Raw genomic sequence first — 23,270 nt, 5'->3', positions numbered from 1 at the left:
CATTACAGCCCCAGCAAGGTTAGAGGTCGTAGGAAAAGAATTGTGTGTTATTATGAAATATATATGTCACTTTAGATTGGAGAACTTGGTATGTGTTCATTAAGAAGGCATGTATATGAAGGGAGAAAATAGAATGAATTAGAAAGAACAATGATGTTTTTCAAAATGGTCAAAACTTTCATTATCAATAGTGATAGAAATGTGACATAAGGAAATGTATTGGCACTATATCAAGTTTCTACATGCTAACTATAATGCAGTAAATTAACTGTTTCTTTTGACTATGCACATTTTGCTCTACATTATTGGGAAATATATTTCCCTGGATGCACACATACACACCCTTCAATGTGTGTGCAAACATAAATGGACAGAGTATCATTGCATAACTCAGTTGTAAAATTTTTAAAACTGAAAACTTGAGATATTCTAAAATTGTTATTTCTCTTTCTTAAAAGACATTAGTAGGTAGGATACAGGCATTATAGTACAGCTCCTGCATCTTTAGAAGAGCAACATGGATGAATTTTAGAAAGAGCTATGTGAAAGAACTCATAAAATAATAATAGAAATATGATTGCTTTGATAGTAAATGCAAAAAGAAGCAGAACTTAATTAAATTTCCCTGTTAATTAATACATAAGTGTTAAAATGAAAAAGAAAAAAATAGAAAATAATTATCACAAAAGTCAGAATAGTGGTTACTTGAGGGGAAGACGTAGGCATTACAATTGGGGCACATGGGAAAGGGCTGACAATGTTGTATATGAGTGTGTTCAAACTTGGTTATTAACCAGATGGGACACTAAGGATTTGTGCACTTTTAGGTGTGTGCCCCATCATGCCTTACTGCTGTAGTGCTGTCAGAGAAATACAAAAGAGATGTTCATTCTTGACTCTATGAATTTTGTAAATTACAAACTGATCTTATTTAAATTTATTTTTTACAGTGAGATTTCTGCAGTACTGAGGGTTTATATACTCAATATATATATTGGATACACTGGAGAAGAATCTGTGCATTGTTCTTAAAAGCCATGTTCTCTATGTGTGCAGTTGTAGCCACTTTGGCAAGCTTATCCACCTTTGGATGTTTTACCCATTTTGCCAGTTTACTAAAATGGTATTTCATGTGTTGTGGCTAGGAAAAGAGTCACTGCTGATATGTGGTTTCTAAAGACATGCTTTGAACAGCAAGTTGAAAAATTCCTTTTATCATAAAAACATTTGTGTTTAACATTGATTGAAAAATTATTAATTTTTCCTTCTTTTAATTCAGTGCTATCAATAAACTCCTTGATGCAAGGGCAATTGGATCAAAAGTGTTTGAGGACTACGCAGTGACATGGTATTGGATCCTCTTGTAAGTGTAGACACATAAGTGTTTCTTCTCCAGTCCCTTTCTGATTTCCTCTATGGAATGATTCTTCAGATTCCTCATTCTTCCTCATGGCTAAAAGGTTGACTCAGGTCTGTTAGGACCATTTTCTTTTTCAGATAGTGTGAAGACAGGAAAAAGATACTTGTAAATATGCCCACTGTTAGCAGAATGTTATAAGAATGTAAATTTTACATTCTAAACTACTCATACAAGTACTCACCTGCGGCAATACCTGTAGGACTTCTGTGTCTGTGGTACTTGTGTGCTGCTTATCATGGTACAGTGCACATGGTGTTTTTTCTCTGGTTCTTTTTTCTCATTTGTCCCTGCCTTCACCTCCAAACTATTATTCCTATTTTTTTTCTAACGTTTCCTTTCCACATAATGATTGTTATCCTCATCATCAGAGGCATTGTAATTATGAGAAGTCAAAAAATATATGGAAGAGGAGGTTTTTAATTTTTAAGTATAAGATTTATATTTCAGGAACATTAAAGAAATGCAGCCACTGTCCCAAAGTAGGTAAATGTGATTGACATTCTAAGACTGTCATAACCATTGGGCTCTTTGTCACTTGCTAGAGCTTGAAAGCTTTTATGTTTCCCTACTGATCAAGGAATGAAGTTAAAACTTCCTCAGGTACTTTCAAGGCCCTTTATGACCTGGTTCACTTAGTTTCTCAGTGTTATCTCCATCCTTGTGTCTTAATTAATCCCATATTTTTAGTGTATCAAATAATATACCCATCCCATCCCCAGACCATTAAATCCATGATTTTGCCCCTTTCATTCCTTTCCTGCCATATTCTTGTCTGTCCTGGGTAACTCCACCTCATCCTTTAAAATCAGTTTAGTGTCACTTGTGAAATTTTTGTTATCTTCACTATGAAAATTAATTGTTTTAATTGTTCCCCTCTGTTTTCCTCATACCTATTGTAAGTGTGCATGCATGTACATGGGTCTGTATGCATTCCGTGCATTCCTTGACATACAAGTATCCTTTTCTTCTACACAGCACCTATCATTAGGTATTTTACCTACCTGACTCTTTTCCTCTGATGCACTGTCCACTGTTTATAATGGTTGCCATACCCAACTCATGTTTAATTTCCTAACTCCTGATGACAGTTCTTAGAATGTAGTAGATGCATAAAAAATGTGGGTTTGCCAAACAGTTCTAAAAACACTTGGGGGACAAGATAGGTACAGCATATTTAAGTGGATGGGGCTTGATAAAGTTGAGATTGTATTAAATACTAGTGAGTAATTTTAGAGCTATACAACTACATTATTTTGTGAGATTTCCTCATTTCAATGCTTTGTCTTCAACAATTCCAATAATTATTTTCAATGTATTAGGATATATCTCTGTAGCAGACATTGTAGTTTATGCTAACAATACTTGAACTGGTTTCCCTATTGTCAGACCCTACTGTCATTTTCTATGTTTTTATCCATTTGGCTTTTCTACTCTCACCTGAACAATTGTATATTATCATAGACTCTCCAGTCCACATCACCTAGACACACACTGAAATTCTATGTACCTGGCTACCACTCTTACCACTATAACATCAGTAACCTGCCTTCACTTTCAGTTTTTTCTGAAGTTGAAGTACTAATAGGATAGGAATCAGTTTATTTAGTTAGAAATTTTATGAAAGAATTTAAAACACATAATAAACAGCTTTCTCCCTACCCCCGAATCTTTTTTAAATGTTCCCCTTGGATTATGCTATAGAACAATCCTTCAACCATATTGAATATTTAAGCATTAATGCACCTGTGATTTTAAGAAGGAGTGTCTTTTGAAGTTAAAAACAGACTGCAATATGTTGACCTGAGAAGGCAATTTGGTGCTGTGCTGTGATCTATTCAGCAACAGTAATTATTAAGATTTTTTTAAAGTTAACACTTGAGACCATAAATTGGATAAAGGTACTAGGCTTTGTCTGTTGTTGTGATTGAAAACTAGCAGTAAGCACTAGAGCTGTCAGTTCTAAAAGGAAGAGTCAGCCAGTTTACAATCTTAATGAGTTCCCTTTGAGGACAATACACCAGGGAACTCCTTCATAACCTGAACCTGGATATATGGGGGAAGGAAGCTTCTCCAATAGCTCAAATTCAAGGAAGAAATTAAAATAGAAAATAGTCCTGCGTGATAATGCTACATGGCCCAGGAGATGCTGAAGCCTTACCAGGGCTCCAGATAGTGTCCGACACATCACAGGAAATCTGGGATAGCTGTCTGGTGATGTCAGGCACCACATATTACTTAAGATAATTAGATCAAAGTGATAACGACCATAAAATCATGAACTCAGGAACTGGGTAATCAGTTATCTTTCTTATCTTTCTGCTTCTAGTTGATTCTAGACAACCAGGTTGAATTTCCATTAATCACCAGGTAGAGAGAATAGCACAAATTCACCATGTTTATATTTTGTAATTTACCACCTAGGAAGTAGATGTGAAGGGGAAAAGAAATAGGACATAACAACTGCGGCAGGCAGGTCAGAATTGTAAGTTGGAGGAATTGTATTTTCCCTTGACCAGTGATTAATACTGCACTTTGGTTTACCTAGATACACAAAGAGGCTCATGTATAAAGTCCCTGATTTTCTTACATGGGCATCCTTGTGTGCCTAGGTAAACCAAAGGTGCTCATACTTTTTATTATTATAAATGTTTCTATAAAATAAAATAAACTAAGAATGCTTCAAGCAAAATAAACTAAGAATTTTTTGAATAGATAAAAGTCTTGTCTTGATTTTTTATTATGTTGTGTTTAGCAATTTGACCCCTATTTGTTGTGGGTTTTTCCTTCTAGTGGCCTATGTATTGCCATGGTCCTTAGTTGGACATTTTTGATACTCCTGAGGTACATAGCTGGATTCCTCTTCTGGATGTTTGCATTTGGTGTACTTGGAATTATAGGATATGGTATGTATCAAATCTCTTAAAATTATCAAATATCAAAATAATGTCTTTTTTTTTTCATTTGCCATTATCAATCATTGGAAGTTTTACTTGCTTTTGATTTAGTTATTTCCTCCCCCAAATCATGACATTTAAAATAATTATTTAACCTTTAACACACTGTCTCTCTAACTTCTATTTAAAAGTCTTGTTCTCGTATTGATACTTGGAGTTCTAAATAACCCCTGCTCTTTGCTGCTGGAGAGTCTAGGCATGTGATTCAAACACCTTTTATTGTCACCAAGAAAGAAATGATAATAAAGCCTGCTATTGACTTCACTGACTTGTCTTAAGCAGCAAAAGAAATCTGAGATTGGCTACACTACAACTTCGACAATGGAAAAAAGGGGAGAAAGATGGTCAATATATATAAAGTACAGATGAAGCAATCAATTTCAGTTCCCTACTGATTCCTTACATAGTGCTTACATAGCAAATAATCATGTAGCATTTAAGCTTAAAGCTACTTATGGTGAGGAAATGTCCAATTAGTTTGGAAAATGTAAGTAAATAAGACTGAATGCAGCTGAGCTCTGCTACTATCTTGGAAAACTGGATTTCTACATGTAATGGGAAACAATTTCCTATTGAAAGCAGTCTATTTACTAGGATGTAAAACAATGTGGATTGTCATACTGAGCAGAAAAAAAGTCAATTTGTGAGCAAGGGCCCATGTGCAGCAAGGGAACAATTCTCATTGAGCAGAACAAGCTAAGGGAAACACAGGAGAGTATCCATAACTCTGTGATCATGAACATGGATTTTGAGTTGGGGAAAAAAAAAAAAAAAAGCAACCCCAGATGCATTACATATTAACTGTGTGATCCTCTGCTAGTACATAGTCTCTCTGATTCATAGTTTCTTCAACTGTATAAGAAGAACTGTGAACATTAAATCCAATATTATATATACAGTACTTAGAAATCTGATACCACATAGTAAATGTTCAGTAAAGACTGTTCTTGCTGTCACTGTTGTTGTTGTTGTTAGGCAGAAATGTTTTTCAGGAAGAGTATTTGAAGTCTAGAGATCCTAACTTCTTTTAAAAATCAAGGACAAGAGAGAGAAAGCAAAAGAAATTGAAAAGTGCTGCCTAGACTTTAACATCCATCAGTATGAGGGTACTAGTCTAAAGACCCTAAAGAGTCCTCTTGGTATGAAATAAAGGCATAAAAGTTTATATCATATAGTTATATTTTTTATGTAATACATTTTGATGAGCATATTAGTCATTTTGCCATTATTGTGACAAAATATCTGAGATTTTTAACTTACAGAGAGAAAAGGTTTATTTTCCTTATGATTCTGGATTTTTCAGTTCAAGATCAGGGATAGGGGTACATTGCTTTGGTTCTCTGATGAGGCAGCATGTCATGGTGGGAGTGTGTAAAAGAGTAAACTGTGCATGTCATGAGCCACAAAGCAGAAGAAAAAGAGGAATACAGCGAGTTCCACAATCCCTTTCAAGGGCACATTCTGCAAAGAATGTCTCCCACTAAGCCCTACCTCCTTAAGTTTCTACCACTTCCCAAGAGTACCACCCTGGGAAGCAAGACTGGCAGCATTCAACATCTAAACTTTAACATTGAGCTAATAGGAAATAAACAAATTCTGTCCAAAAGGGAAAAAGATGTAAGCCCATGAGCTAAAATCAAACTTTGGAACTGAGCAGAATGCACATATGAAACACTGTGTATCAGATAGAAATGCCAGAATGGAGATGCTGAAACCTGAGTCAGCAACAAGACAGAGAATCTCACCTGAACCCCCTGGAGTATGTCTGGGATCCTGGGAAATGCGGAAAGTGACTCCAATGTGGTAGTGTTCTTTGACTGCCAACAGAAACACAAACAAATCTCTTCTAGATGAAAGTACCCTCAATTCAAGTCCCCAGGTTTCCACAGATTAAGATCAACAAAGTATAATGTTATCCAACATGCAATGAAATATTTGCATATGAATATCAACAGAAGCTATAAACAGCAGACTGAAGGGTCCAGTAAATTTAGATATGAAAATTAGTATAGAATGAAATAACCATGTATACAATAATCAAAGAATTAAAGATATAATCACCGGAAAATCAATAAAATGCTCATGAATACATAAAGATGAACCAAATAGAACTTTCTAAAAATATAAAATTATGATATTAAAAACAAACTTGGTAAATAGCAAAACAATGAATAAGCTGAAAGATGGATCTCAAGTAATCACCTAAAACACAGCAGAATGTGACAAGGACAAAAATATGATTGTGTGGTTAAACCAGATGGAGAACAGATCAAGGATGACCTAACATGTATCAGCCATATTTGAAAATTATTGCTTGAGGATTTTCTAGAACTTATGAAGCACATGGCTCCATAGATACAAGAAGCACTAATTTTATCAAGGAGAATAATGGAAGAGAAATTCTATCTCGTCAGACATTCTTGTATTTAATCAACAAATATCAGTTGAGTTATTACTATATGCAAGTATTATTCTAAAACTTAAAACAGCAGTGATTAAACAAAGGTATTCTCCTGATGCTCATAACCTAGTAAATTAATTATCAGAAGGTGATGTTTGCTTATGGAAAAAAGAAAAAGGAGAGTAGGTAAAGGGGGATAGAAAGTGCCATGGCATGATGAGGAGTAAATTTGCACTATTAGTAGGATAGTGATGCTGGATATTGAACTATATGGGCTTGGCCCATACTAGGTAAATACTCTACCACTAAGCTACATTCTTAATCCCATGGTAGGTCTTTTTTAGAAGAGACATGAGAAACACTTTGAAAAGGCTATGAAGTTGGGTAGTGAGGATGAGGGAAAAAACAGAGATAAATCCACGTAGGTACAGTGAGAGCGAAGGGTGTAAGCTAAGAATATGTTGAAGAAATGACCAGGAGGCTGGGTGGATTGGGGTGTTAAATAAGTGAGACAATAGGAGGAGATGAGGCCACAGACTTTATGTGGAGCCAGAGCCTCACAGATTATTGTAAGGCCTTAGTTTTCACTCAGAGTGTAAACTGTGTTTTAGGGGAAGCATTATAGGGTTTTGAGCAGAGATAAGATATGCTGTTATGCTAATTGGGGTCTCTGTGTTTAGTATAGACTATTGTGAGACAAAATAGATCAATGAGACGTGTGAGGTGGCAGTTGCGGCAATCCACGTATCACAAGGGAAGCTCAGACCAAGGTGGTAGCTTATTTCCTGAGAGAATGAATACAATTGTGATTTAAAAAAAAAAGTGTGTGGAAGAAGAAAAATGAATCCACAAAAAGTATTAGGTACAAGAAAGGATAGTAAGCTAAGAAAATAAATTGATAAACATGTAGGTAAAACAAAAAAGACATTTATTTAAGATAATAGTAATATCCCATTTAAGAATGTACAGAACTAAAATATCAAGCAATAACCAGGAAGTGATTACTGAGTACAAAGCAGAAAATAATTAAGATCAGAGCCAAAAAAAATCAATGAAATCGAGACTAAGAAAACAATACAGAGAAGCAATGCAACAAAGATCTTCATCTTTAAAAAGATAAATAAGGTTAACAAATCTTTAGCCAAACCAACCATAAGGAGCGAGAAGACCCAAATCAACAAAGTCTGAGATGAAAATGGAGATAGCACACAGGCCCTTCTGAAATCCAGACAATTATCAGAACTATTTTGAAAATTCATAGTCCAATAAGCTGGAAAACCTGGAAGAACTTGACAAATTTATAGATATATATGATCTGCCCAAATTAAATTAAGAAGATTCAGAAAACCTAAACAGAGCAATATCAAGTAATGAAATAGAAAGAGCAATTAAAAGTCTTTCAAAAAAGAAAAACCCAGGACCTATTGGATTCTTAACTGAGTTTTACCAGAACTTTATAGAAGAACTAATACCAGTCTTTCTTAAATTATTGCATGAAATTGAAAAGGGGGGACATACCCAAATATACATTATAAAGCCAGTATAAACCTGATACCAAAACCAAAGACATATCAAGGAAAGAAAACTACAGACTGATATTCCTAATGAACATAGATAAAAAAAAATCCTCAATAAAATATTAGCAAACTATTCAAGAACATCAAAAAATTCATAGTCAAGTGAGTTTCATTCCAGGGATGCAAGTTTTGTTCAACATATGCAAATCAATAAATGTAATTCACCACTTACGTAGAATTAAAGACAAAAATCACATGATCATTTCAATAGATACAGAAAAGGCCTTTGATAAAATCCAACACCCATTCATGTTAAAAATGCTGGAGAAACTAGGGATTGAAGGAACTTACCTCAACATAGTAAAGGTCATTCATAACAAACAAAAAGCCATAATCATACTAAATGGAGAAAAACTAAAAACATTTCCTCTAAAATCAGGAACAAGACAAGACTGTTCGTTCATTCTCAGCACTGCTATTCAATATAGTCCTTGAAACATTAGTCAGAGTGGTCAGGCAAGAAAAGTAAATAAAAGGGATATAAATTGGAAATGAAAAAGTCAAATGATCTCTCATTTCTGATGATACGATCCTGTATCAAGAAAACTCAAACCCTCTACCAGAAGACTTCTAGAGCATATCAATGAGTTTAGCAAAGTAATAGGTTAAAGGATCAATATCCGTAAATCAATAATTTTCCTATACTCCAACAATGATTTAGAAGAAATCAGGAGTTATCTCAGTCACAATAACCTCAATAAATAAATAAAATAATTGGGAATTAATCTAACCAAGGAGGTAAAATATCTATACAATGAAAATTATAGAATGCTGAAGGAAGAAATTGAAGAAAACCTTAAAAGATGAAAAAAATTTCATGTTCTCAGACATGTAGACCCATAAAAATTGCCATACTACCAAAAGAAATTTACAGATTCAATGCAAACCCCATTAAAATACCAATGACATTCTTCACAGAATTAGAAAAAAACAATTCTAAAATTCATTTGGAAGAATAAAAGACCCAGAATAGCAAAAGCAACACTGAGCAAGAAAAGAGAAACAGGAGGCATCATAATACCTGATCTGAAATTATAATGCAGAGCTGTATTAATATAAACAGCATGGTATTGGCATCAAAATAGACATCAAGACCAATGGAACAGAGTAGAAGACACAGAGATAAATCCACATACCTAAAGCCATCTGATATTCAAAAAAATTGCTAAAAACATATTTTGGATAAAAGAGAGTCTTTTTAACAAGTTGTGCTAGGAACACTGGATAGCTATAAGTAGAAAAATGAAAATAGACTCCTGTCTCTCACTCTGCACAAAATTCAAACCAAAATGGATCAAAGAAAAAAAAAAAAGGGTCAACATTCCATCATACAGTGGTGGCACCTACTTCCTTAACAAGACCCACAAAGCACAACAAATAGACCAAAAAACTTAACATCATAGAACCAAATAACCCAAATAATAAATGGGCAAATGAACTAAACAGACACTTCTCAAAATAAATAATACCAATGACCAACAGACAAATGTAAACGTGTTCAACATTGTTAGCAATTAGGGAAATGCAAATCAAAACTACATTGAGATTTCATCTCAGTCCAGTCAGAATGGCAGTCAATGAGAATTCAAACAATAATAAATGCTGGAGAGGCTGGAGAGAAAAAGAAAAACTTTTACACTGTTGGTAGGATTGTGAATCAGTACTACCATAGAAATCAGTGTGGGATATAATCACCATCTGACTTAGCTATATCACTCCTCAGTGTTTATCCTAAAGAACTAAGGTCGGTATACTATAGTGATACATGCCTACCATGTTTATAGCAGCACAATTCACAATAGCTAAACTATGGAACCTAGCCTACATGTCAATCAACAGATGATTGGACAAAGAAAATGTGCTATATATACACAATGGAGTTTTATTCAGCCATAAAGAAGAATGAAATTGTCCTTTACAGGAAAATGGATGGAACTTGAGAGCATTATGTTAAGCAAAATTAGCCAAGTTCAAAAAGTCAAGGGTCAGATGTTTGCTATTATGTTTGGAAGTTAGGAAAAAGGAAAAGAAAGATAGGCAGGGGAATCTCATGAAAATTGAAAGAAAATCAGTAGAGGAAAGGGCAGGCAATGGGAGGAAGAAAGGGAAAGTGGCAATACTGGGGAGTAGTATTACATGCATGTATGAATATGTAACAACAAATCCCACCAGTATGTACAATTATAATGCATCAATAAAAATAAGGAAAAATACACACATCAAAATGGAACTCTAAGCTATTTACAAAGTTACACAACATAAAAGAAAATACAATATTTGAAAGTGAAAAGATTGGCAAAATTACTAGCAATCATTAAACAAAAGAAAGATTTAGAAACCATAATAGTATCAGATGATACACTTTAAAATAAAAGGTATTATTAGGGAGAAAAAGGATTCAATTAACTAAAACAATACCAATTCTAAAATTGTATGCTTATATTAAAGTAGCCTCAAGACTGAGGCAGGTGGATTGTGAATTCAAAGCCAGCCTCAGCAACTTGGTGAAGCCATGAGCAATTTAGCAAGACCCTGTCTCAAATAAAAATAAACTGGGATGTGACTCAGTGGTTAACCACCTCTGGGTTCAATCCCCAGTAAAAAATAAAAGCCTCAAAATTCCTAAATATACAAGAATAAATAAGCCAATATGCAATAAATCGGTACTGAGAATAAATCTCCAAGAGAGATTTCAACACATTTTTTTTACTGAACAAATATACTATATTTATTTAACCAGTTCCTATTGAGAGACATTTTGGTTGTTAGTAACCAAAAGTACATTTAAAACCAGAGATACCCACATAAATACCGAAAATCTGTCAAATATAGAAGCAATTTAGACTTTTAGATCCAAATAAAATATTTACTATGTAAATATGAATCTTACTATGTAAATATGAATGACCACAGTGACTAGTTTCACATAGATATGTGTGATAAGCATATGACTTCTGTTTCACAAAATAACATTTTACATTAACATGTTTTTCTTTCTTTTCAAGGAATATGGTACTGTTACCAGGAATACAACAATCTTCAGGAGCACCCAAATTCTACACTCACTATATATGACATTGGGATTGAGACTAACATAAGCATGTACTTTAACTTGAAACAGACATGGTTCACATTTTGTGAGTGAATTTTAAAAACTAATTTTGTTAAAATCATAATAATGAAAAGATATCTTTTCATGTAAGGGAAAGCTTGGGTTGGTGTAAACTGTTAAATACATTTCTCACTGATGGAATTACAGGTAAATGTCTACAAGCTATAGCAAATGGAAAAGTCATTGAGGAGAATTTATTGTATAATCTAAGAAAACATTACAAGGCTCTCAACTCATTTGCCTTTGACTTAAAATGGTTGGGTTTTGAATGTTTATGGACAGTAACCTGATATCTAAGAAAGATATTTAAAAAGAAATAAATGCTTGATTTTTCAAACTTGTTCAAATGAAAAGAAAAATAAGAAAATTTTTCTCATAACAAGACGTTTGAACTATTGTAGGAATTTGAGCAATCAGTAACTGAAAATAAATGTATATTTTTGAAATGTTTATTCATATTATTGAATTAGTTAAGGGGAATATTAAGTTTTTAAAGCAAGAAGATTTCCAAGATGACTTTAGTCTTATATTCATAGAATAGTTTTATTGTAATATTCCTTGCACTTCAGAGATTCATGTTCTTTAATCAAGATTTTAATTATCTTTAATTTCATGTTGCTCAAAAAAATTCATTTTCATATTGCTCCTATTGCTCTTTACTATGTTCAAGGAGGCCTGGTAAGGATCCCAGAAGAGGACAATATATAATAACACACCATAATTCCAGGCATGGGTGCTATCCCCCAAAAGTTGAAAATTTGATTTTGTCTCTTTATTTAAGAATACTCAGGCTTTCAAGGACAGATTCAAATCATATCACCACAATGCCATTTTATTTGTTTACGCCATTAGGCTATTCTCCCTGCAACCAATATACAGGCACAGCCCATCTAGGACAGCACTTTTCTGGGGTCAAAGCAAACAGAGCAAGATTATCAATGAAAAGCTTTTGAAGCAAGGGGGCTCAGTCAGCCTTGAGAAATGGTTTCTTCAGAAGGATGCCAACCTTGATGACTTAGCTCTGTGGCACACAAGTTCCTACAAGGTTCTTTTGTCTGCCAAATTCAGTTTTTCTCTTTTTCTTGGACAGAGTTTGAAAAAATGGCAAATTCTTACTTGTTGGCTTCCCATTTCTCTCATGAAGACTAGTTCCCTTCACTTACATTTTTTTTTTCAAATATGTTGCAGAAGAACGTTTCATTTACAGATTTTATTTTTAACTACAAAAATCGTGCAAATTGTGTCCTCATTCCTTGTCTGGAATTTGAACGATTCTGTATCTCCTCAGGGACGCCCTTACTGTTATCTGTCCTTCTAAAGGGGGTGAATTTCACCCATTATCTATTGAAACCTTTTGTTCTATTCTTGGATTGATCTCAGTTGCAAATTTGGAAAAATTAAGGGATATACCTTTAGGAAAATATAGAGCTTTTTCTTAAATATTCAAGTTTAACAATATGAAACTCTTCTTAAATAAGTCTGAGGCTTCATAATCAATCAGATATTAATTGATTACTTTCTCTGTGTTTAGCAAATTCTAGGAACCAGAGAAAAAGGCATACATGTGAAACTATTAAGACAAGCACTAAAAAACAGTATTTACAAATAAAAAATTATAAGTTTATGTGTCCTTGGTTGTGTTGGAAGATGATTCTATTCTTCTCTGTTATTGACTAATTTCATGACCTTGGGTACATTTCTTACACTCCAGGTTCTAATCTCCTTCTCTATTAAGTTACAGAATTATGAAATCTGTTCTATAGGATATCAAATATGTTTATATTACTTATTCAACCATAAGAAGGGAATATAGTACTTAAATTCAAATTATTTAGATTCCTCTAAGGTAACCATTTTGATATGTCACTTTGTTAATATAAGTTTAATATACAATGTTTCTTAACAATGCACTTCAGAATGCATACTGATTTTGATGTATTTCATTTCCTTACATTTTTTTTGAAGATAACAGTCTTAGCATAAAATGGCTATAATCCACAATTTAAGACAGAAATTAGTGTTTTAAGAGAATAAAATGTGCATGAATATATAAATACATAGCTTCATTAAAAGAAAATGTTGAAGCAAGATGATACTTAACTAAGTTCCTCCTGCAGCTCTGAGTTTACTTATTTCAAATTACTTGGAGATCTTAACTGATGTGTGATATGATATCAGAATGTGGTATTGTAATAAAATGAATAACAAGCTATCCATCACTGAAGCTCAAGAATGAACAGAACACCTAGCAAGGAGATTATAGAAGGGATTCCTTCATGAGTAGGATTTTAAGTTTCCAAGAAGTTTATTTTATACTTTTCAGGTTTGTTATTAGTAGTACCATATTTTCTTGATTTTAAGATCCATACCTTTCTATTTTTAACATTTCTGAAATCAGGATGCATCTTAAAATTATTGAATAGACATTTGATGAAGGGTTTTTTTTTTACTGTCCCTAAAATTTTATTACTAAACTAAAGATGTATCATAGAATTGGGGACATATGATAATTGAGACTATGTAGAATTAAGTTTTTAAAAAACCTAATTGAGCTAGCTGAAGAGAAAAAACTGGAACAAGCTAGGGATGGAGCGGGGGGGGGGGGTGTTTATTATAAAAATATAGAAGTGGCTCATCAAACTCAAGAAAGCACCGGATGTTCAAATTTAATTGCATCCAGAAAATGAAAAGTCCCAAAGAACCCAAAATTTCCTCTCCTCACTCCCTTTCTTTATACACATACAAGGTATTCTTTCTTTGCAGATTCACTTTCTTCACATAAAGATGGATTTGACACAGTTTACTAAATTTGTATTACCCTCAGTTCAAGAGGTTTATGAACTTCAAGACTAAACTAGATTACCTTAGTTTTGATTCTAAAATGTGTATTGGTCTAGTTGGGTTGTATTTACACCCCAGTTCCATCAGTGGTGGCTCTGGTGGGTGAAGTCACAAAATAAGAAGTTGGTAGCCAAGAGACTGCCCTGACTGCAAAGATAATTAAGAGACATTGGAGCAAGGTGAACAGCCTAAAAAGCTCTTCTGTCATAATTTCTTACCATGGAAGGAAACCCTTACTCCTTACATGCCTATTTCTCAATTTCTACAAGAGGTGTGAAATGTTTTTGTGGATGAAATGAAGCCTGTTCAATTGAGATGTTCAAGTTCTAGCTAAAGTTGTTAATCTGGATTTCTCAGTATTTCATGCAGGTGTTAAAAGTGACTCATAAGATAGGTATTTTGGAAAGGCAGCACTGTTTAAATTATAAAGTGTCAGAATTGACAGAAATAATCATAAAGCACAGACCTAACTTTTGCAGAGGAAGTTTGTTTTTGTATTTATTCATATCACAGACTGATTTTTGTTTTTCTGTTCTAAAGTGGTAATACTCAGCATCATTGAAGCAATTGTCCTCATCTTGCTGATCTACTTCAGGAAACGAATCCGTGTCGCCATTGTTCTGCTGAAGGAAGGGAGCAAGTAAGGCTCTTAATGTAGAAACTTAGACAGTGAGTCAGCTGGTGAAGTCAGCCACCGCTAGTTGCACTCCCCAGTTTTCCCCCTAAGAAGACTCATTAAGGAAAACTATTTTCCATCCAAGAGGATCAAGTTCATACTCTGCCACTTACTAGAAAGGTCACCACTAACAGGTCCTTTTTGTTTTTTATTTTTATCTTTTGTGGTACTGAGGATTGACTCCAGGGGCACTCTACCACTGAATCACACCCCTAGCCCAGTGGATTTTTTAATTTTTATTTCACTAAATTGCCAAGGCTGATCTGAAACTCAAAATCCTGCTGTCTCCCTAGTAGCTGGGATTATAGGTGTGCACCACCACACCTGGCTAACAAATCCTCAGTTTTCATAGGGTAAAATAGGATAAAATCTGTCCTGTCCATATATCAATATATTTTGAGCACCAAGTGTATGTTGGAAGAATAACATGTTAAAGTGAGCAACAAAGTTCTATATAAAAGTTATATTATAGGTTGTATTATATCCATACTGTGTCATATATTAATATTAATAGTTGAGATGTTTTACAGAACTTAAATCACTATGATTCTGTAAATTCAATTATATGCTATTATCATTTACATACAATTGACAACATTTTCTAATGGAACAATTGATTCTAGCAGCACCAGACTATTCATTCTGTAAAGCTCATGATTCAGGAACACAATACTCAGAGCCATTTTTATTTTAAAATATTATAAAATAAACACTAAATCTTTCATAAAATTCATGCTGGGAGGCAATAACACCTATAGTTTATAAACTATTCCAAAAGGTCACTTGAGGATAATATGTACTCTAAACTTTTGAATAATGCATGGAAGAAACAAGAAAAACATTCCTATAAAGCCATAGACCCCACACTTTACTTAGGATGATGGAAACTAAGTTGTTAAGGACCAAGACCTAAAATTATTTTTAATCATCTTTAAGGACTATTGTAACAAAAGTGCCACATTATTATAATAATAAGAGTTCCACCTGAAACCAGTGGTTTAAATAGTCAACAAGCAGTTTGTTAAACTCTCTCTTTTCCCCCACAATAACTGTTGCCCTGTCATTATCCACTGAACACCACTGATTTGCTGGGTTTCTTTCTTAAATAGTATGTTACTGTGCAGTTCACTGTAACATGCCCCACTTGTTATGACCCTAAGTGTGTGCATGTGTGTGTGTTTGTGTTGAAGCTCTAATACAACTGTGACAGGTTGATAGATTGCTCAGGGTAAAATAAGGACTGGAATAAATGCACATGCGAATTCAAAGTAAATTTAAGGATACACAGTAATTCACTTAAAGTCAGTGTATCAAGAATAGAGAGAACAGCAAAGAAGATAATGAATGCCAAAGTACTGAGATAGGTCAAAGCATTTGCAGCAATAAAATTCCCATCTTATTTTTAAGTGGTGTATCAAACTGTTGTGTCATATACTGAAATGGTCATTTGTAAGAAGTGGTTAGAAATGGCTCAGCTAGGATGGTGAACATTTTACAAACCATATCCTATGTCAAAGAAATGATTATCCAGGAGGAAAAAAAAGGATATGGAATTACTTGAAGGGTTGCTATGGCAAAAAGGTAGTAAAACGATCATAACATTTCTTCCCAGAAATAAGTTGCAAATAGGTAAAAAAGGAAGAACCTCCTAATACTTGGTCAGGAAAATGGAATAAATGGTGTCATGTAAAAGTAAGTTCCCAACACTCAATGTCTGCAAATTAATTAATTCGAATATAACAGATCGGTATTTTTGTTGTTGTTGGTTTTGTTTTTGGTTCCCCACCCCCGCCCTGTTTCAGGGATTGAATCCTGGGGCACTGTTTTTTTGTTTGTTTGTTTGTTTGTTTTGTTTTGTTTTTGCTTTGAGACAGGGCCTCTCTAAAATGCTTAGGGTCTCACTAAGTTACAGAGGCTGTCTTTGAACTTTCAATCCTCTTACCTCAGCCTCCTGAGCTGCTGGGATTACAAGTGCGTACTACTGCGCTCAGCTAGGTATTTCGGAATTAGGGAAGGATTCAGAAGCAGATCTTAAAGTTTTAACAGAAGATCGTCAAGGTTTCCAACTTTAAAAGTTTAAGAATCTAAACCAAGAAATAAATCTTATGATTATAATGTGCCAACTTTATTGATCAGACACAAATAACTACAGAGAAGAGAGTTTGGGGGACTTCAGGTAGCAATCAAGCATTATGCTTCATTATTCAAATTCTTATAGGGCTTTTCCTAGCCATACATTACACATCAGACACAATAACAGCATTCTTGGAAGAATATCCCAACTTACTTGAAAAAGAACAAGTAATAAATACAAATTAAAATCAAATAAGAATCAACCAGAATGATCAGTGAAAAAGAATCAGTGGTTATTACTAGGTTCTTAGAATTAATTCAGTCTAAGGCTTACTTCTAAGAGACAAAAATTTCATTGAGAAATTACAGTTATGATTGAAACTTCATCTTGAATTTCAAATATTTGTTTTATTTCAGAGCCATTGGATGCATTCCTAGTACTTTAATTTATCCAGTTTTAACTTTCTTTCTGCTCTTAATCTGCATTTCCTACTGGGTTGTGACAGCAGTGTATCCTTTGATGAGTGACCTCTTTAAACCACAGGTCCACATTACTGCTCAGGAGCAGGAGTTTAAATTCAGTGTTCTCTTTTCCTAGGAAGACAAGGAACATGCTAAAGAAAAACCTGGATATGTTTCCCAAGTCCTTAAATGTTTTGTCTATTGATTTAATTTCCCCTCAAAAAAAAAAAAAAAAAAAAATCATGTGATAGACTTGTTTTCTTTTGGCCTCACATAACCAAAGAGAGGTCCTTTGTACTTTACTGTTTTTAGGGGACACTCAGAGCAGCTGGTCCATGTTATATTGATCTAGGTGTAATAAGTCATGAATTATTAAAATATTAAAAGATATGGAAGTTCATCTCCCCATAAACTTTAGAGTCATCCGTGTTATTTTATTGTCTATTTTCAATATTCCAGCAAATAATTTTTCCTTAATAGAGTTCATGCAGTTTTTTGGCTACATCAGGGGTACCTATATACACAGTTATAGCCCCAGAGGAGCCATGCATACATGCAAATAAAATCTGTGACCCAGAGGTAAGTAAAAGAAACTCTCTGCTTACTTCAAAGCAGAGTTCTACTGCATTTCATCTTGCAGTTGTATTCATCCTGAGACAGAATTTTTAAGCACCAATTGTTACAATAACTATTTACTTAGAAGGGAGAGTGGGTCAGCTGTTAGCAGGAGATCACTGAAAATGGTAGGCATAATGGAGAGAAGCACTATCACTTTTTTTTTAGTTTTCTTGTCTTATCATATATTCTAAGAGGCTGGTACGGCCAACAAAACACTAATAAATGTGAAATCATAGTAGGTACAGATGGTGAACATATGATTGAAAATTGGGTACTTTCCAGGGCCCATTAAAGAATTATATAAAGTGATCTAATAGAAAATGGTGGAGTAACAGCAAAAGCTAATGGAGAAAAAACAAGACATGCAATTTGGGAGCTACGAAAAACAAAAAGACAGGGAGATGTTATTTTGAATTGGCATTTATTCTTGTGTTTTGTTTTCTTTTGTTTCCTGAGTGCAGATTTTTAACACAACTGAAATTCCCAAAGTTTGCCCCGGGGCTCATTGTAACTTTGCTTTCTATGGTGGACAGAGTCTGTACCATCAGTACATCACTACCTTCCATATGTACAATCTATTTGTCTTTATCTGGCTTGTAAACTTTGTCATTGCATTGGGTCAGTGTGCCCTTGCTGGTGCCTTTGCTGCTTATTACTGGGCCATGAAAAAACCTGATGATATTCCACCATTTCCACTTTTTACTGCATTTGGATACGCTATACGGTAAGCTCCTTGTTAAGCCTTTACCCATTTCTTCAGTTTTAGTGCTCATATTTCAGTCTTGGCTAGTTACTTCTAGTGGCAAAGTAAAAATGAGGTTAAAAGTGTGGTTTAATATTTATAGATAACCATTGGTTTGTCTGTTTTCATAACCATGCAATATGATCTCTACCCAGGCCAATATCTTTCTAAATCCCATAAGTTCCTTCAGATGGAAAATATAAAAGAGAATACCAAATGAAAGATTAAAGATTAATCTGGCTCTGTATCTCCATTGATCAGGTCAAACATCCTATTTTTTGAGAATAGACTATTGATAGATGAAGAAGGCAGATGTATACGGTTTAAAACCTTCTGTGGAGACAAAATCTCTTTCTTCTGCATAGTCCTTTTACCTCTGAAAATTGTTTGAATAGTAACCTGTTAGTTAATAGTAAGGATATTTTAAACTTTTATTCTTGTTTTCTTTGCCTAGATATCACACAGGATCCCTAGCATTCGGAGCTTTAATTCTTTCAATAGTTCAACTATTTAAAATGATCCTAGAATACATGGACGGCCGTCTTAAAAGTAAGATTCCAGAATTTATTTCAGACTTCCTGACTGTTGTAAAGAGAATAGCTGGGGTGTAGGGGGAGGCTTGTTGACTAACTTGTACTTGGTAGTAAAGATGGAAATGGTCAAGGTTGGAATACATTTCGAAGAACAACCCAATAGGACTTGCTGAGGATTGAATGCCAGGGAAAAGGAGGAGCGCACGTGAAGAAAAGAGAGGAAAAGATGTGATCCTATTTATTAAGACGTGGAAGCCAGGCGAAGCAAATTAAAAAGAGAGAGAGAGATTAAGAAATCTGTTTTAATCTGTCACTGATATGAAGTTTGGTGGAGATGTCAGATAAACAGTTCCAAGTCTAGAGCTCAGGTCAGATTAGACTGAAAATATGATGTGACTATCACTGAAAAGAACTTCAATATGATACACAGAGTTTACAAACACATGAACTCTGTTTAGAATCTATCTTAAAAGATAGCTGAAACAGAGGGCTGGGGAGATAGCTCAGTCGGTAAAGTGCTTGCCTTGTAAGCACAAGGCCCTGGGTTCAATCCCCAGCACCCCCAAAAAAAAAAAATTAAAAAAAAAAAATGATAGCTGAAACAAATCTTGAAAAGGATCAACTATTCAAAATTACTTCAAAACTTAATACAAAGCTAGAGTAATTAAAGCTGCATGGAATTAGCATAAGGATAGACATATCGGCCTGCAATAGACTAGAGATTTCAAAAATAAACCCTCACATATAAAACCATTTGCTGTGAAAAATTAGTCTCTTCAACTATTGGTCCCGGAAAACCTGGATATCCACATGCAAAAGTATGAGGTTGAATCCTTACCTCATACCAAACATGAAAATGAACTCAAAATGGTTCAAAGACCTAAACATAACAGCTAATACTATAGAACAAAAGCAAACATAGGAAAGAAATCTTAATGACATTGGATTTTGTGATGATTTCTTGGTTATCACACCAAAAGCATGGGCAAAATAAATAAATATATAGGACTTCAAAATTAATAGAAGAGAGGAAGAGGGGATCAAGGGATGTGGGGAGGCAGGGAGGGAATGAGGAAGTACAAAATTTTGAAATAAAATTTTTTGGAACAAAATCTACCAAATTATGCTGTGTCCATATATAAGTATACCACAATGAATCATATATATATATATATATATATATATTCCATATATATAATTTTAATGCAGTAAGTAAAATAATAATAAAAACAATAGAAAGGAAATTAGTAGAGTATAAGCAGATCCAAGGGAGGAAGGAGAGTAGGGAAAGGGAAGATACTGGAGAATGAGATTGATCAAATTGTATGAATATGGCATAAATGAATCCCAGCACCAATAAAAAAATTAAAAATATTTGGGCATCAAAAGATGCTATGGGGAAATGAAGCAACAACTCAGAAAATTAAACTGTTGATGAGAATGTAGAGAAATTGAAACTTTTGTGTATTTCTGGTGAGAAACAGTATATCATTTCCTTCAAAAGTTAAAAATAGAATTTTCAATTGATCCAGAAATTCCTCTTCAAGATATATTTCCAGAGAATTGAAAATGAGGACTTGAAAAGATATTTGCACAACAGTGTTCATAGCAGCATTATGAACAATAGCCAAAAGGTGGAAACAACCCAAATTTCTACTAACAGATCAATGGAAAAATGAAATGTGTTGTATACATACAATGGAATATTATCTTTAAAAAAGAATAAAATGGTGAACCTTGAAGACATTATGTTAAGTAAAATATGCAAGATGTAAAAAGGAAACATTTTGTATGACTGTACTTATGAGGGACCCAAAAGAGGCAAATTCATACAGACAGAAAGTCTAACAGAGGTTACAAGAAGCTGTGGGAGGGGAGCAGCAAGTAGTTAAAATTCCTATTTGAGATGATGAAGAGTTCTGAAATTGGGTTGTGTGATGGTTGCACAACGTTGTAAATGTGCTCAAGGCCACTGAATTATAAACTTAGGAATAATTAAAATAACAAATTTTATATTATGTCTATTTTGCCACAATAAAAAATGCAAAGCCCATTTTTAATTTTTTGTTATTATTTAATTTGAATCATAGAGTTCAGAAACAAATCATTAATAGATTTAAATACTTCCGTCTCACAGGTGCCCAAAACAGCATTTCCAGATTTCTACAATGCTGCATGACATGCTGTTTTTGGTGTTTGGAAAAAATGGTAAAGTTTTTAAACAGAAATGCCTATATTATGGTAAGTAGGTTTTTTTTTTTTTTTTTTAATTTATTAAACGACTGCTTGCAAACCCAACCCCAGATCTATACTGTTCCCTTTAAAGCACTTTTATCTAATTCAGTTGAACTTATGGCCATGTTGACAAAAGGGTTTGTGAATCCCACCTGAGATTCAGGATTGTGCTCTCCTGGTTGAGGCAAGATCTTAACTATGCCTCACTATTAGCTTCAACATCTCTTTTTTAGAGTGTAAGTATTAATTACATTAGAACTTAAAAGGTGCTAGATTGAAAATTGTTTCATGTCTTTGAAGGAGTGGGAGGAAAACTTAGTCTATGTTTCACTCTGAGAAGAAAATGTTTCTAATTCTAGGATTTACATAATTTAAAGAAAGGGTCTGATCATTTCTGTGAATCTTGTATTAAAATATGTAGGTATTGACAATGTTTGACTGAATGTATTATATGTTTCCCATGTAATATGAAGACTTCTAAAGATTTTTTTTTTTAAAGAGGGGATCCAGAAATATAATTCTGTTAAATTTTAGAAGTTTCAACCATTTGACACTTGCTTATTATCACAGTGACAAAGGGGTCTGGAGAAGTGATTCAAATAATCATGGAGATTCAAATAATCATTCATTTATCTCCAGTGAGAGTATTATGTTGAGCCTATTAACCAGTAAAAGAAATACAGGGAAAGGCATTGGATTTGAGCAGTTTTTAATGTGAAGACTACAATACGTAGTCCCCCCAAGCAGACTCCATCCAAAACATTCCAAGGACAGAGGTCCTTACCTGAAACTTGAGAAAAGGACCTGCCTCTGTTGGAGGCAATCTAATTCTCTGGAGTTCAGGGGCATAGGACAGGTGAAGGACATTATCATGTCAGTGATGCTGAGGGTTGTGCAGAGTTGAGGAACACACAGTCCTCATGCCTCCCACAAACCCAAATGTGGGAAGGAAGAGGGCATCAGTATGGACCACAGCAATTAATTTGATTATTTTTCTATCACTGGATTGTTCTTTGGTCTTATCAGAGTATGCTACTGGCTCAAAAATAGTATCAATTGTCTTCCTTAGATTGCAATATATGGCAAAAACTTCTGCATATCAACAAGAGATGCTTTCAATCTGCTGATGAGAAACATTATAAGGTAAGTAATAAGGTTGAAAAATTGAAACAGTTTGATGAAACTCAAGTATTACATTCTTCCTATGTTGTTTGAAATGTTGGTAGCCATGTTAGGTGAGAATATTACCTTTAATTTGATAGATTTAAGTCTTCTCTCTCACATCATTAATTTCTTTTCATATCCTAGAATTGTTTTCTGTCATCCACCTAAATTTTTATATACCCTGGAATTTGTTCATTTTTATTATCCCTTCTGCTAAGAAATTTCCCAGATGAACCACATTATCATCTTATCCCTGGCCATATCCCTCTCCTAAAATTGATGGAGACTCAGGGAACAGAATTGGAGAACAAATACAGCATCTTCAGGATTCAGGGTATATTTATAACCTCAAAGGAGAAAGAGAGGCTGATACCTTGATTGCATGACACCCGACAGGCCTACAATGCCATCTTCTGTTTATTTCGTTAAAAATAAGTCAGAATTTCATCTCTGGGTTCTATT

At 34.1% G+C, this 23,270-nt stretch overlaps 1 protein-coding gene across 2 annotated transcripts in view; it reads left to right on the top strand.

The window, feature by feature from the left end:
• The window catches only part of SLC44A5 (solute carrier family 44 member 5), a 330,443-nt gene that overhangs the window by 295,586 nt on the left and 11,587 nt on the right, over nt 1-23,270 (top strand). For both annotated transcript variants that reach the window (XM_079128981.1, XM_079128980.1), the window contains exons 9-18: nt 1,280-1,363; nt 4,211-4,323; nt 11,358-11,489; nt 14,846-14,945; nt 17,472-17,564; nt 18,008-18,095; nt 18,596-18,858; nt 19,331-19,425; nt 21,547-21,650; nt 22,714-22,787. In XM_079128981.1, the coding sequence (XP_078985107.1) occupies nt 1,280-1,363; nt 4,211-4,323; nt 11,358-11,489; nt 14,846-14,945; nt 17,472-17,564; nt 18,008-18,095; nt 18,596-18,858; nt 19,331-19,425; nt 21,547-21,650; nt 22,714-22,787 (1,146 nt within the window). The remainder of the gene's footprint in view (nt 1-1,279; nt 1,364-4,210; nt 4,324-11,357; nt 11,490-14,845; nt 14,946-17,471; nt 17,565-18,007; nt 18,096-18,595; nt 18,859-19,330; nt 19,426-21,546; nt 21,651-22,713; nt 22,788-23,270) is intronic.

This window comes from Sciurus vulgaris (assembly GCF_902686455.1).
Source record: "Sciurus vulgaris genome assembly, chromosome: 1".
NCBI classification, from domain to species: domain Eukaryota; kingdom Metazoa; phylum Chordata; class Mammalia; order Rodentia; family Sciuridae; genus Sciurus; species Sciurus vulgaris.
The sequence above is the reverse complement of the archived record's forward strand: the minus strand, read 5'-3'. Positions and strand labels throughout refer to the sequence as shown.